A 12,849-nucleotide genomic window follows, 5' to 3' on the forward strand; every position below is an offset into this window, starting at 1 on the left:
TCATCACAAGACCCCAGGTAAATCAAAATTAACCTAATTAGAAACAAAACATGAATTTTTGTACCGCTGGGCACAAAACCGACAACTGTTGATGAAAATGACTGTAATGGAAAGAAATCATTCCCAGGAACAGTAATTCCATCTTAATTATTCATTTTAAAGAAAAACCAGCCTTGGAATCAAAGCTCCTTCCGGCTATCTCCACAGGGAGTTTACAAGAGGGAGCTGCCGGACAAAGGCATCCTCAGTTGGTGCCTCTGCAGTGAAGGCTACAGTCTCAGCATGGGAGCAATTACTGTGCTGGAATGTAATCAAATGTGATAATTGCATGATTGTGGTGTATATGTGCCAATGATGTCATCATTCCTAATAGACTGATTTCATTTGTACATTTGTCATTTGTTGGGACGTCTGCACAAACCGTTTCCCTTAAGCTTGTTTGAAGTGATCGGTATGTGCTGTTTTCAACTGTATACTTCTTTTTTTTACTGTATACTTTTTTTACACTAGAGCAAATACCACACATCCAGAAGTATCCAGACACCTTAGTGAATTTACCTACTTTAAGCACTCATTGCTGATTTAGGTATCAATTGTGTGTATAATTCCCATAGAGAAGGAGTGCTAATATAATAAAAATGACTAAATAGACTTAGCACTGTTTCACAGCCAAAACTTTCTACCAAATGGTTTGCTGAACATGACATTACTGTGCTTGATTGGCCAGCCAACTCTCCAGCTCTAACCCTGTAAAGTTCCTGTGAGGTATGGTCACGATGTATATAAAATATATAAAATCAATGTATATAAAATACATGACAATTTCTCATTGTAAATTGAATTATGAACAACAACATTTGTATGTTATTTCTTGTTTTAGATGCACTAGTATATCTGCAATACAAGTTGTGGGGAAATAATATGACACATTTGGACATTCATCTTCATTTTAACAATATTGAGAGATCGAGAATGAGAAATTCAACTCATATCATTCAAAATTATTTGTAAAAAATAATGAATTGCAAAATTTTTATAAAGAACAAATAGAACACCACACATACTACTTACAATGTCTAAAAGTAGAATCAGGTGCAGCGCATCAGCTCTAGATGATTGGAATGTCATTACAGAGGAATTAAGAAGGGCCTGTCTTATTTATACCTTGTGAAAGGGATTTAGATCTCGGAACAATTACAAATCAGCCGTTCCATCGTCCAGTAAATAATTTACAAGTGAAACAACTGCCAACATAGCAAGGTCAGGCCATCCTAAAAAGTTCAGCCCAAGATCAGACCACAAGAGACATAAAGATGTTTTCAACATTCCTAAAATGTCATCACAGGACCTACAGGTATTCTTGCCATAGTTGATGCCAAAATACAGCATCTACCATCAGAAAGAGACTGCACAAGTCTGATTTCCCTGGGAGGTGTGCAAGGAGGAAACTTTTAACACCACTACCAAAGATGGATTTTTTTTTGTTATAATATTCTTTTGCTTATTCTGTATTTTGTTCAATCCGTCTGATAGTAAAATTATGCCACCTGTTGACAGCTCTACCAGTGGCTGGGCCTAGCATTTTGACTAAAAAGCTCATTTTTTGTCATCTGACCACAAAACCTTATATATACCCACATTTTAGCTGGGTCACCACTGAAATATTGGATGTAGAAGCCATATTTCACAGTCCACTATATAATACATACAAGCCTGTTCATAATACTTAAGAAGGGTTCAATGTGGAAGCTACATTCTGTTGTAGTGCTGCGCAATGTCTGTAAAGAATGGCTTTAATCTTTCAGGGTTTAAGTGCCGTGGGTCACTGCAAGCTTATATTTCTCTATGAAATATTAATACTGAAATATTGTATACATAATTAACATAATTTTATTTGTGTTTTGCCTCATAACTCTTCTGCCAATCCTTTTTTTATATTGTATCTATTATGAATAAATGTGTGAGCTAATAAGATTCTTTATTTGTGGCACTACTTTTTAAAATAATCTTCAGGACTACTGTAAACTCAAATACAAACTCCAGTTCTTAATGCACAGTTTGGTGATTTTCCTGCTTTAGCACATAAAACTCATGAGTTAATTGTTTGATGTAGAAGGTATCAATGGGCAGAGAAATCAACAAACTGTGGTGTACTCCAGCCCTTGGGGGGGCAGTGGTGGCTCAGCGGTTAGAGCTGATATGCATTCATTCATTTACATGTTTGCAGATATGCAATAGGCAACATTTACACTATCTTAACATGTAATTGACATACAGCTCTATATACTGTATAGTTGAAATTTTAGATTTTTGTTTGGTAAACTGAATTCTCATTCTTAGACACCATGACCAATTCAAAGCATGAATGTTCAGTTCAACACACAATGTAAACTTAAAACACTACACTTCAAAGAGGGCAAAGCCAAACACACTCAGCCACTTTTACTCCAGCTGAGGGATTTCAAATCCAATACACATTTAAGAAATGCTCGCCACCGGAACTATCTAATCCTGAGACTTTACTCCCCCAGCATGGTCTTAAATGCATGCTTGAATCTGGAGGGTGGAATTATCGAATAAGTTTAATCAATTAGAAGATTCATTAACATAAGCACATACTGGGCCAGGCTACCTTCCTGTGAATTGACTCTGAAAGAAGAAAGATGCAATGAAATGTTGAAAACTGGGCGTGCAATGTGATATCAAGGATTTGTGCAAAATCCTTGCCACCCAGTTACTAGTTGACTTTCATCTTAGTTACTCATCCTCTTTTTCTTAAATACAGTGGGGGAAAAAGTATTTAGTCAGTCACCAATTGTGCAAGTTCTTAAAAAGATGAGAGAGCCCTGTAATTGACATCATAGGTAGACCTCAACTATGAGAGACAAAATGAGAAAAAGAAAAAAAAAATCAGAAAATTACATTGTCTGATTTTTAAAGAATTTATTTGCAAATAATGGTGGTAAATAAGTATTTGGTCAATAACAAAAGTTCATCTCAATACTTTTATATATCCTATAAAAAATCCTTTATATATGTTATATATCCTTTGTTGGCAATGACAGAGGTCGTTTTCTGTAAGTCTTCACAAGGTTAGCACACACCGTTGCTGGTATGTTGGCCTATTCCTCCATGCAGATCTCCTCTAGAGCAGTGATGTTTTGGGGCTGTCGGTGGGCAACACGGACTTTCAACTCCCTCCAAAGGTTTTCTTTGGGGTTGAGATCTGGAGACTGGCTAGGCCACTCCAGAACCTTGAAATGCTTCTTACGAAGCCACTCTTTTGTTGCCCTGGCAGTGTGCTTGGGATCATTGTCATGCTGAAAGACCCAGCCATGTTTCATCTTCAATGCCCTTGCTCCACAAAATAAAGCTGATGACATATCTGTTTACAACAATTAAATATCTATTCACTGTTTAATTGTTTTATGAATTATCATATATTTATGATTTATTTTTGTTTATATTAGTGTATTTGATATTTTAAATCACTATAGTGTTCATTTTAATCGTTATAAATTTTCTTAAGTAGCTTTATTTTATCATTTATATCAGTGGACATCTTGTTAATCACTTTGAACTGTTATTGATGATAAAAGGCTTTATACAAATAAATTCATGATTATAAGAAATCAAGAATTGTATGTGTGCTCTTGTCTTTATGGTTAATCATTCTGATTACTGGGAGTTGTAGCTGTCATGATCCACTCGGTCTGACAATGACGGGAGAACACTCGCAGGGGATGGACCGAAGCGAGGAGTTTATTGATAATAAACAAAACAGAAATGCAGCACCAATTACAAGGGATAAGGAAGAACTAAACAAATCTGTGACAAACCATACTGGGCAAACAAAAAGAACACACCTGGGGCTGGTGAGGCACAAGGCTTGAGCGGTCTGCATTGCTGAGGGCAATGCAGAGAATGGTATGAACCTAACCCCTCGTGAGAAACGGTCCACTACCGTCATCACCACCGTGTGCCCCTCAGACTTAGGCAGGTCAGTAATGAAGTCAACAGCCAGGTGAGACCACGGACGTTCAGGAACGGGTAGCGGCATGAGCTTCCCCGACGGGAGCGTCTTCGGGGTCTTACATTGAGCACACTCACTGCATGATGCCACTACCCGATGTATATCTGCCCTCATCCCCTCCCACCAATATTTGGGAGAGAGCAGATAGTACGTGCGGGCCTCACCTGGATGACCCGATGCCGGAGAAGCGTGAGCCCAACTGATGAGCTTCTCCCGGAAAGCCCCTGGGATGTAGACCTTGTCCACAGGGCATGATGGGGGCACGGTGGTGCGTTTGAGGGCCTCGTCTATCTCTGTATCAAGGTCCCACTGAATTGCCGCGACGGTGACACCCGATGGCAGGATGGGTGCTGGAGCGGTCTCTCCCTCATCCACAGACTGGTGAATACGAGAAAGAGCGTCCGCTTTGGTGTTGCGGGAGCCCGGACGATACGAGATTGTAAATAACAGGGACCACCTGGCTTGCCGGGGGTTCAGACACTTGGCATTTCTCAAAAACTCTAGATTCTTGTGATCTGTTAATACCAGGAAGGGGTAGGCAGCACCCTCTAACCAATGACGCCACTCTCCTAGCGCCATTTTAACTGCCAGGAGCTCCCTATCCCCTACCCCGTAATTCCATTCGGCCCCAGTGAGCTTCTTTGAGTAGAACGCCACCGGATGGAGTCTATCGTTCTCCCCGTGACGTTGGGAGAGAACCGCTCCTACCCCGGTGTTGGAGGCATCCACCTCGACCACGAACGGCTTACAGGGATCGGGGTGGCGCAACAGCGGGGCCGACGTGAATGCGCGTTTGAGCGCCTGGAAGGAGTCCTCCGCGGCCGACGTCCACGTGATGCGCCGGGGAGCTCCTTTGAGTAACGACGTTATCGGGGCTGCCAACCTGCTAAAATCCCGGATAAACCGCCGATAAAAATTAGCGAAACCTAGGAACCGCTGGACCTCCTTCACGGAGCCAGGTGACGGCCAGTCCAAGACTGCCTGGACTTTGGTCTGATCCATCTGAACCCCCCGCTCGCTGATAATGTACCCCAGAAAAGGGATCTCATGGACATGGAACACGCACTTCTCTAATTTAGCGAATAGCAGGTGGGCCCTAAGCCTCGCCAGGACCAGACAAACTTGACGGATGTGCGTATACAGGTCGGGGGAGTACACTAGAATGACATCCAGAAAGACCACCACAAAGCGTCCGAGGTAGTCATTCAGGACTTCATTTATGAAAGCCTGGAAGACAGAGGGGGCGTTGGCTAACCCATATGGCATAACCCGGTACTGGAAATGCCCCCTGGTGGTCATGAATGCCGCCTTCCATTCGTCCCCCTCCCTGATACGCACCAGGTTGTATGCACTGCGGAGATCCAATTTCGTGAATATCCGAGCTCCCCGCAGCTGCTCAAGAGCGGAAGGCACCAACGGCATAGGAAACGGGTACCTATTGGTGATTGCGTTGAGTGCCCGATAATCTATACATGGCCTTAACCCTCCCCCCTTCTTCCTGATGAAAAAAACCCCGAAGCCACCGGAGACTTGGACGGAGTGATGTATCCCTGGGCTAAAGCCTCTGAAATGTAGTCCTCCATTGCCCTCTCTTCCTCCCCCGTAAGGGGGTAGATCCTGGCTTTTAAAGTGGCCCCTTCAACCAGATCTATGGCGCAATCGTAAGGGCGATGGGGGGGAAGTTTAGCGGCACTGGACTTACTGAACACATCTCGCATATCGTTATACTCCGGTGGCAGGACTACCGTGTTTTCGGGCTCGGGGCTCTCTATGGAGGTAGACATGACCCTAAGGGGGGCTATGGTAAGGCACTTGTCACGGCAATAAGGGGACCAGGATAAAATCTCCCGTTCAGGCCAGGAGATATGAGGGTTATGCTGGCTCAACCAGGGCAGAGCTAGTATCATCTCATGCTCGGAGACAGGTAGAACCAGCAGGGACGCCACTTCCTGGTGGAGGAAGCTCACAGCGATACGAAATCCCTCAGTACGGTGAGTGATGGGCCGAAGACCCATGGGCTGTCCGACTAGGGTGGTGACGCGGAGGGGCTTCGGGAGCGGCACGGTCGGGATCCACAGACGCTGCGCGATGTCAGCTCGCAGGAAGCTGCCCTCCGCTCCACAGTCGATCAGTGCTGAAACGACAAGAGACTGGCTCTGGTAGGAAACCCTGACTGGCAACATGATCGACTGGGAAACGAGTCCCTGGACAGGCAGACTCACCGCTCTCCTCGGTGAATAGGCAGGATTTCAATGGGAGTCGTCGAGGACAGGCCTTCCTTCCGTGCCCCACAGCCCCGCAGTAGTAGCAGAGTCCCTCTCAACACCGTCTACTGCGTTCTTCCTGTGTGAGGCCCCGGGCGCCCACTTCCATGGGCTCGAAGGTCGTTCCTGCCGACGACGTCGGGGCGGTTCGCCCCTCTGAACCAGCGAGTAGCTCTCTACTCTGGACAGCCGGACCGGTCTGCCTTCCCAGCCTGGCCGCTGAACCCCCAGCTTTCGGGAACCTGGGATTAGTAGGACGACCCAGAAGCTGGTCCAACCTAATAGCGAGCGCGATAAGCTCATCAAGCTCAAGCGACTCACCCCGGCATGCCATCTCCCGCTGCAGACGCGGATTAAGTCCGTTGCGGAACAGCGCCACCAGGGCCGGCTGGATCCACCCGCTACCAGCGGCTAGCGTTCGAAACGCCAGCGCATACTGAGCTGCAGGCTTGGAGCCCTGCTCCATCCGCAGCAGAAGATCGCCCTTAGTGAGCCCCTCTCGGGGGTGTTGGAACACCGCCTTGAACTGCTTCAAGTAGTCTGAGAAGGGCTTCTCACTGAGGTCCTCCCAGGTGGCTGTGGCCTAGTCCAGAGCTTTTCCAGCAAGTCGGGATACAAGAAAGGCGATCTTCACCTGGTCAGTGCCGGTTGGGTGATTATTAAAGAAAACCGCACACTGTAGCAAGAACCCCTCGCAAAGCTCCGGATCGCCTTGGTACGTATCCGGTCTTCCAACCGGATACGGGCTAGGGGAAGTCGTGACAGGGCTGGGAGGACTAGGGGGCTCCAACGAAGTCTGAACCAGATTCGTGAGCCCCTGGATGCCACCCACTAGTTGGGCGACTTGTTGCTGCTGATCAGCCTGTTGCTGTACCAGGCGACCAACCGTCTCTGACACACTCTAACGTGTGTTGCTGCTGCCCCAGGAATTGACCCTGGGCGCAAACAGTCTGACCCAAGGCCTCCATCCCCGCTGTTCGGAGGCGGTCGGCCGAGGATTCTGTCATGATCCACTCGGTCTGACAATGACAGGAGAACACTCGCAGGGGATGGACCGAAGCGAGGAGTTTATTGATAACAATAAACCATAAACAAAACAGAAATGCAGCACCAATTACAAGGGATAAGGAAGAACTAAACAAAACTGTGACAAACCATACTGGGCAAACAAAAAGAACACACCTGGGGCTGGTGAGGCACTAGGGCAGTGCTAGCTGCCGGGGCTGAGCCAACACCATTACTCAGAAACATAAACCTCCAAGCCGAGCCTGGGAAAGCTATGAACTAGGACATATAGAGTAGCGCTAGTCAGGCGCATTGAACTTACTAGACTTGAGAGCGTGAGGAGTCAGCCACCAAACCTAGACGACTGTTCCAGTCCGACGGTGAGGAGAGCTAACTGCTGAAGCAAGCTGGAGAGTCGCTCACTCCAGGAGCTCCAGGACCCCAGCTTGCTGAACCAAAGAAGCCTGGCGAGAGATCGCCGCAGACCTGCAGTAGCTCCCTAATGGACCCTGAGATGAGAGATGCCTAGCTAGTTAGCTTCCCCTGCTAAGCTAGCTAGGTAGAGAGAGAGTCCTCTGTACAAGGATGCACTCTACAGACCAGACCGGTGAATACTGAGTCTACATCGTTAACTGAATAACCTGGGTGCATGTGGTGCACTAAGGGTAATCCTCGGCCACCAGCAGCTGGCCCTAGCCCTACTTAAATACACCAGCCCACAGGTGTAACACATTAACCAAACAAAGAATAGTCACCTGACAAACAAAACCAGAAACCAAAATGGCGACGAGGGGTGTCAACCCAAAAGTCCATTTCAACATAAAAGTCCTTCCTTCGAATAAACCCGACATGGTTCAGTAACAAATAGTTCATCTCTTCCTGTGAGCCGCGGCCCGGGACCGCCTTTAGGGCGGGCGCGGCGGCGCGGGCATGACAGTAGCTTGGAACAACATAAACATACTTACACACCACAACCATTGTGTCAGCACATTCTTCTTGCACTTTTATCTGTTCATTGTAATTGGTAAAGTATATTCTGGGTAATTAATCAGGAGTGGCTGAAAACGGACAAAACACAAACTTTAGTGCACATGAAAAATAATGTAAGATAGCATAGCTCCCAAATACCTCTATCAAATCTGGATAATCAAGTCAGTGTATTACAATGTAGTAAAGAACCTTTCTTTAATGTGTGACTTTTAAAAAATTACATTATTTTGCCCATAACAATAGTGGAAGCCTTTGAAGTGCTATATAAAATCCTTGTCATAAAAAAGGTTAAAGCATTTCCATTTCATCAATAAGCTGACAAAAAAAAACATAAATTTATTCTAAGTTGTATTACTCTCCACTTGTGCAATAAGTACATGTTAGATGGAAAAATTAATCTTGAAAGCCAGCAGGCTGAATGTGCCACTCTTAGACATACAGGATGTACATACTTGAGACACCAGTGTTGCATTTCACAAGTGCTTACAGCAGTACAAATGACTATACTAGCTACCAGCCTATCATTGATGGAACTGGCAGGTTAATATCAAAACTCCCTGTAGTCACTTCCTTCATATACAGGACTGATAAATCATTTCAGGAGGGTTTTTTTAAATGTTCTTCTGATGAAGTCATAAAGACCTTACACATGCTACGCATTGCCAAACCTGCAACAAAGCACTACATTTTATGATGTGTCAAGCATGTAGCGTATGTAATTGTACGCATGTAAATTCACATGGCTCATATTATGTCATTGCAGTGACTTTGGCATGTAGGTTATGTTGACTTTTAGAAGGTTAAAAACAGACATATCACAGCCTATAATATTTTGCAGCTGTTATAACGTAAGACAGACCATATCACACAGAAACGGCCTGCTCTCCTTACAGCACTTGCTAAAACACTTGCTATAAAAGTGCTTTGCTCTTTAATGACAAGATAAATACTTGACTAAAATACTCATACGCATGTCAATTACTAATTTTCAAGACAAAATTAAACACTTGAATTAACTTTAAATATCATGTGTAAGCTGAAACAAGTGAGTAAATATTACATTCATGCTGTGATTTTCGATCAAGGCTTTTGCTGATTGGACTGTTAAATGAATGTCTGGCTATGTATTAAACAGCACTGACCTCTTATGGTGAAACAGAGCATTGGAAGCATGATGGAAAATTCCTCAGATACAGAATTACTTTGTAATTGCACTTTGTTATTTTATTAAAGTAAAAATATGTGTAAAAATATGATTCATAAATAATAATAATAAGAAGAATAATAATAGAAAAAAAAGAGATACTAAATAAATGTTTTACACCCTTTATTCTCTCAAACAGCCCACAAAAATGTGGGCGTATAACCATTGTTGTACGAATAGACTGTATATGGATAACAGTGGTGAAGCCAAAATGTTCCAGACCAGCTTAAAAGAGATCCGGGTCCAAGCCTCTTTTGATCAAGCTAGTGACAACAGTGGCAACAGTGGCAAGGAAAAGAAATGGCGAATATGCTGTCAAGCCATACAAGATGAAAATGTGGGATAAATGCACAAAAAGAGCATAAGCTATCAATGTCCATAAACTTAGATATGACAGAATCCACAGGGTATATCTTATGTAATATTTTAAAATATATTTCTCAGATTTGAATAGATCTAATTCTTGAGGCAAAAGCCAAGTCCTTCTCCAATCAATGCCTTCAATAAAATACATCCAATAAAAGATTCCTCTGGGAGTTTTGCTCTGCAATTGCCAGAGACAAGACCTTTTCCTTAATGTCAAAACACAGCCTGGGTCCATTTGTATGATCAATATAGTTAGAAGGAGTTTGCATTGGTTTCATTGTTCATTTTTGTCTCTAGTATCCCTAGTATCCTGTTATTGAAACTTTAGAAATTCAAAGTAGGGGTTTCAATGCCAAACAGTGCATTGTACATGCAGACAACTCTGTGACCAAAGCTGTGACCAAAGTTTGAGCTTACAGCAGCTGGTGACATATCTATCTGCAATAGCTAGAAGAGAGTATTTACCCACTTGATACTATGCAATTACCTGAACAGTTTGAGTGGTTTTCATATTTTTTCTGTATTTAATATTTTAATTACCATACATTATTCATAGTTCACATTTCTCTATGAATGTATTATCTGGTGTGTGAGATGAAAGGGTAAAACAACAAGAAAACAATGATGTTAATGAAACAATTCTTAGCATTTGCCTATTGAGGGTACAGCCAGTAAAAGCATTGCTGATGTTTACCTTATAACCAGGATTTAAGTTTCAACATAACAGTCTGTGAAATTGTTGACAAAATAGAAGAATCAGAAGAAAAGGATGTGTTATAAGTGTTGTCACAAAGCAGCTTTACACAATCAGTAATTAGTAAAAAAGACAAGAAATCAACAACATAAGAAGACATGAAAACCTAGGACCCCAAGTGAGCAAGCCAACGGCGACAGTGGCAAGGTAAAACTCCCTTAGAGCTGGAGGAAAAGCCTTGGGAGGAATCAAGACTCACAAGGGGGACCCATTCTCTTCTGATCAGAACTTTTTATAAATTATTGATAAAAGTCACCAAACCATCAAGACTGTTGTACTGCTCAGGTGTGCAACATATTCTTAATCATAATATAATGATCATGGCATAGTATTGAGAGTAATGAGAGTAATTATAGTTAATAGTGGTAATATTAATAATGTCAGATAGTTAAGAGTCCATTTAGGTTTTAATATGGTCATTAGGCAGGGAGCAGTGGTAGGAGAGTGTGCAGCTGGTCTGGCATGGGTGGTGGGGGAGCCTGGTGGTTGGACTGGTGGTTGGCAGCTGGTCTAACGCAGGTAGAGGGGACCCCAGCGGTCAGTCTTCCAGCAGGTCGGATATGATATGTGTTCAAACTGTTGTGAAAAGGACAAGAAATCAGATCTTGTTTTCCTAATGATTTTAAATGTGAAGGTGGGTAAAAAGAAAGATGTAAAGAGAGAGATATTAAGTAAACGTTCTATTTAAGTAAATGATAAAAAGTAATAACTGAAGTAAACTTTAGGTAGTTATTGCAAACAAATATGAATGAACTTAAAGTCTAATAATTCATGTAGCCAGGCGAGAAGCTTCGATACCAACGTGGCAATGAAAGAGACGCAATGCAAGTTAAAGTACTATAAGCTGTTTAAGTTAAAAGTGCTACGTGATAATGCTTCAAGTCTGAACATAAAATGTAAACAAAAAGACAATCACAGTTTTCGCATGTTTTATTTCAGCATTTCCTGTGCGCTTAAAAAAATGTAAATCTCCAGATATAGGCATGGAGTGGGGACAGTTGTAGAAATACAGTGTCAGGACGGTTGGGGTTGGGACAGAATTAAATCCCTGTGCAGTTCTAGTCTGCAGTCTTAGGGCTTGTCCCAACTGTGCCCAATTCACTATATAGGTGCACTACTTTACTACGTTATATGTTTATGCGACGCACTCTGCTAACGCGCAAAATGAGCTCACTCGCATTACCTGTGCGAAATCGTTCACCACCTTGTCGAATTATATTCCCTATAATAGCGCTCTATATAACGACCTGAATTTTCGCAAATAGGGAATAGTGAATATGGCATAGTTTCGGACACAGCTCTAAGAAAAAACATTCATCAATTTATGAGCAAACAGCACCACCGTGTGACTGTTTAAAATTGTATTTTTTAACACTGAAACTAGAATAAATGGGGAGAAAACTTTATTAGCTATTACTAATATGAGTGCCAATCACATGCTGAACTCGATTTGACTTGCACAAGTTGCATAAGTGCACAAGTAAATTCGAATTTCACGCCATATTTCTAGAGTGTTAAATAAAAAGTATGAATGTACATCTAAGCTTGTGTTTATGATTTTCCCTCTATCTAGACAGACCCCTTTGAACTCAAATGAAACCTTCCATGGCGCGTTGCTGGGTTACGGCGAATGGGAAAGCGGGCGCGCTCCCTCCTCTAAGACTCTGTTATCTTGTTACTTTGGCGTCATTCAGAAAGACATGACTGGACTGAACACGCCGAGAATGGATGCGAATGTCGTAGTGCTGGGAACAGACAATGTCGGCAAATCAGGTGGGTTTATGATAAAAGCTGTAGAAATTAAATGATTATTACGAACTATTTTAAACGACATATACTGCTTTACATAGTCTATTGACCGACAATATTGACCCAGCTTACTTCATTTCTTTCTTCATACTAAAGCACTTACGGTCCGTTTTCTTACCCGAAGATTCATCGGGGAATATGGGGACATTGGTAGGTTATTTTTCTACAATTCTTACTACTCTTAGTTTAGCCATATTTAAACTAATTGAGAAATTGCCTTTACTTTGAGCGCTGAGCCTTGAGATAAACTTACAACTTTCTCTGTTTCTCCACAGAGTCCATCTACAGTCACAATATTATTCTGGACAGAAGAGAGCAAACTCTCAATATATGGGACTCCCCCTCCACATCACAGGTAATCTCCTTTAGATTTTGCTTTATCTGTGTCACTTTAACGTCTGATACTAAATACGAAATGGCTAAT

At 42.9% G+C, this 12,849-nt stretch overlaps 1 protein-coding gene across 3 annotated transcripts in view; it reads left to right on the plus strand.

Moving 5' to 3' along the window:
- Window positions 1-12,849, plus strand: part of LOC140575032 (ras-related and estrogen-regulated growth inhibitor-like protein) — a 41,755-nt gene that overhangs the window by 27,479 nt on the left and 1,427 nt on the right. For 2 of the 3 annotated variants that reach the window (XM_072695158.1, XM_072695159.1), the window contains exons 1-3: window positions 12,124-12,389; window positions 12,522-12,575; window positions 12,701-12,780. In XM_072695158.1, coding sequence (XP_072551259.1) covers window positions 12,170-12,389; window positions 12,522-12,575; window positions 12,701-12,780 — 354 coding nt within the window. In that variant the 5' untranslated portion in view covers window positions 12,124-12,169. Of the gene's footprint in view, window positions 1-12,123; window positions 12,390-12,521; window positions 12,576-12,700; window positions 12,781-12,849 lie in introns of those variants that run through there. The other variant, XM_072695160.1, reaches the window with a different exon arrangement.

The sequence above is a fragment of the Salminus brasiliensis genome, chromosome 13 (assembly GCF_030463535.1).
Source record: "Salminus brasiliensis chromosome 13, fSalBra1.hap2, whole genome shotgun sequence".
Classification (NCBI taxonomy): domain Eukaryota; kingdom Metazoa; phylum Chordata; class Actinopteri; order Characiformes; family Bryconidae; genus Salminus; species Salminus brasiliensis.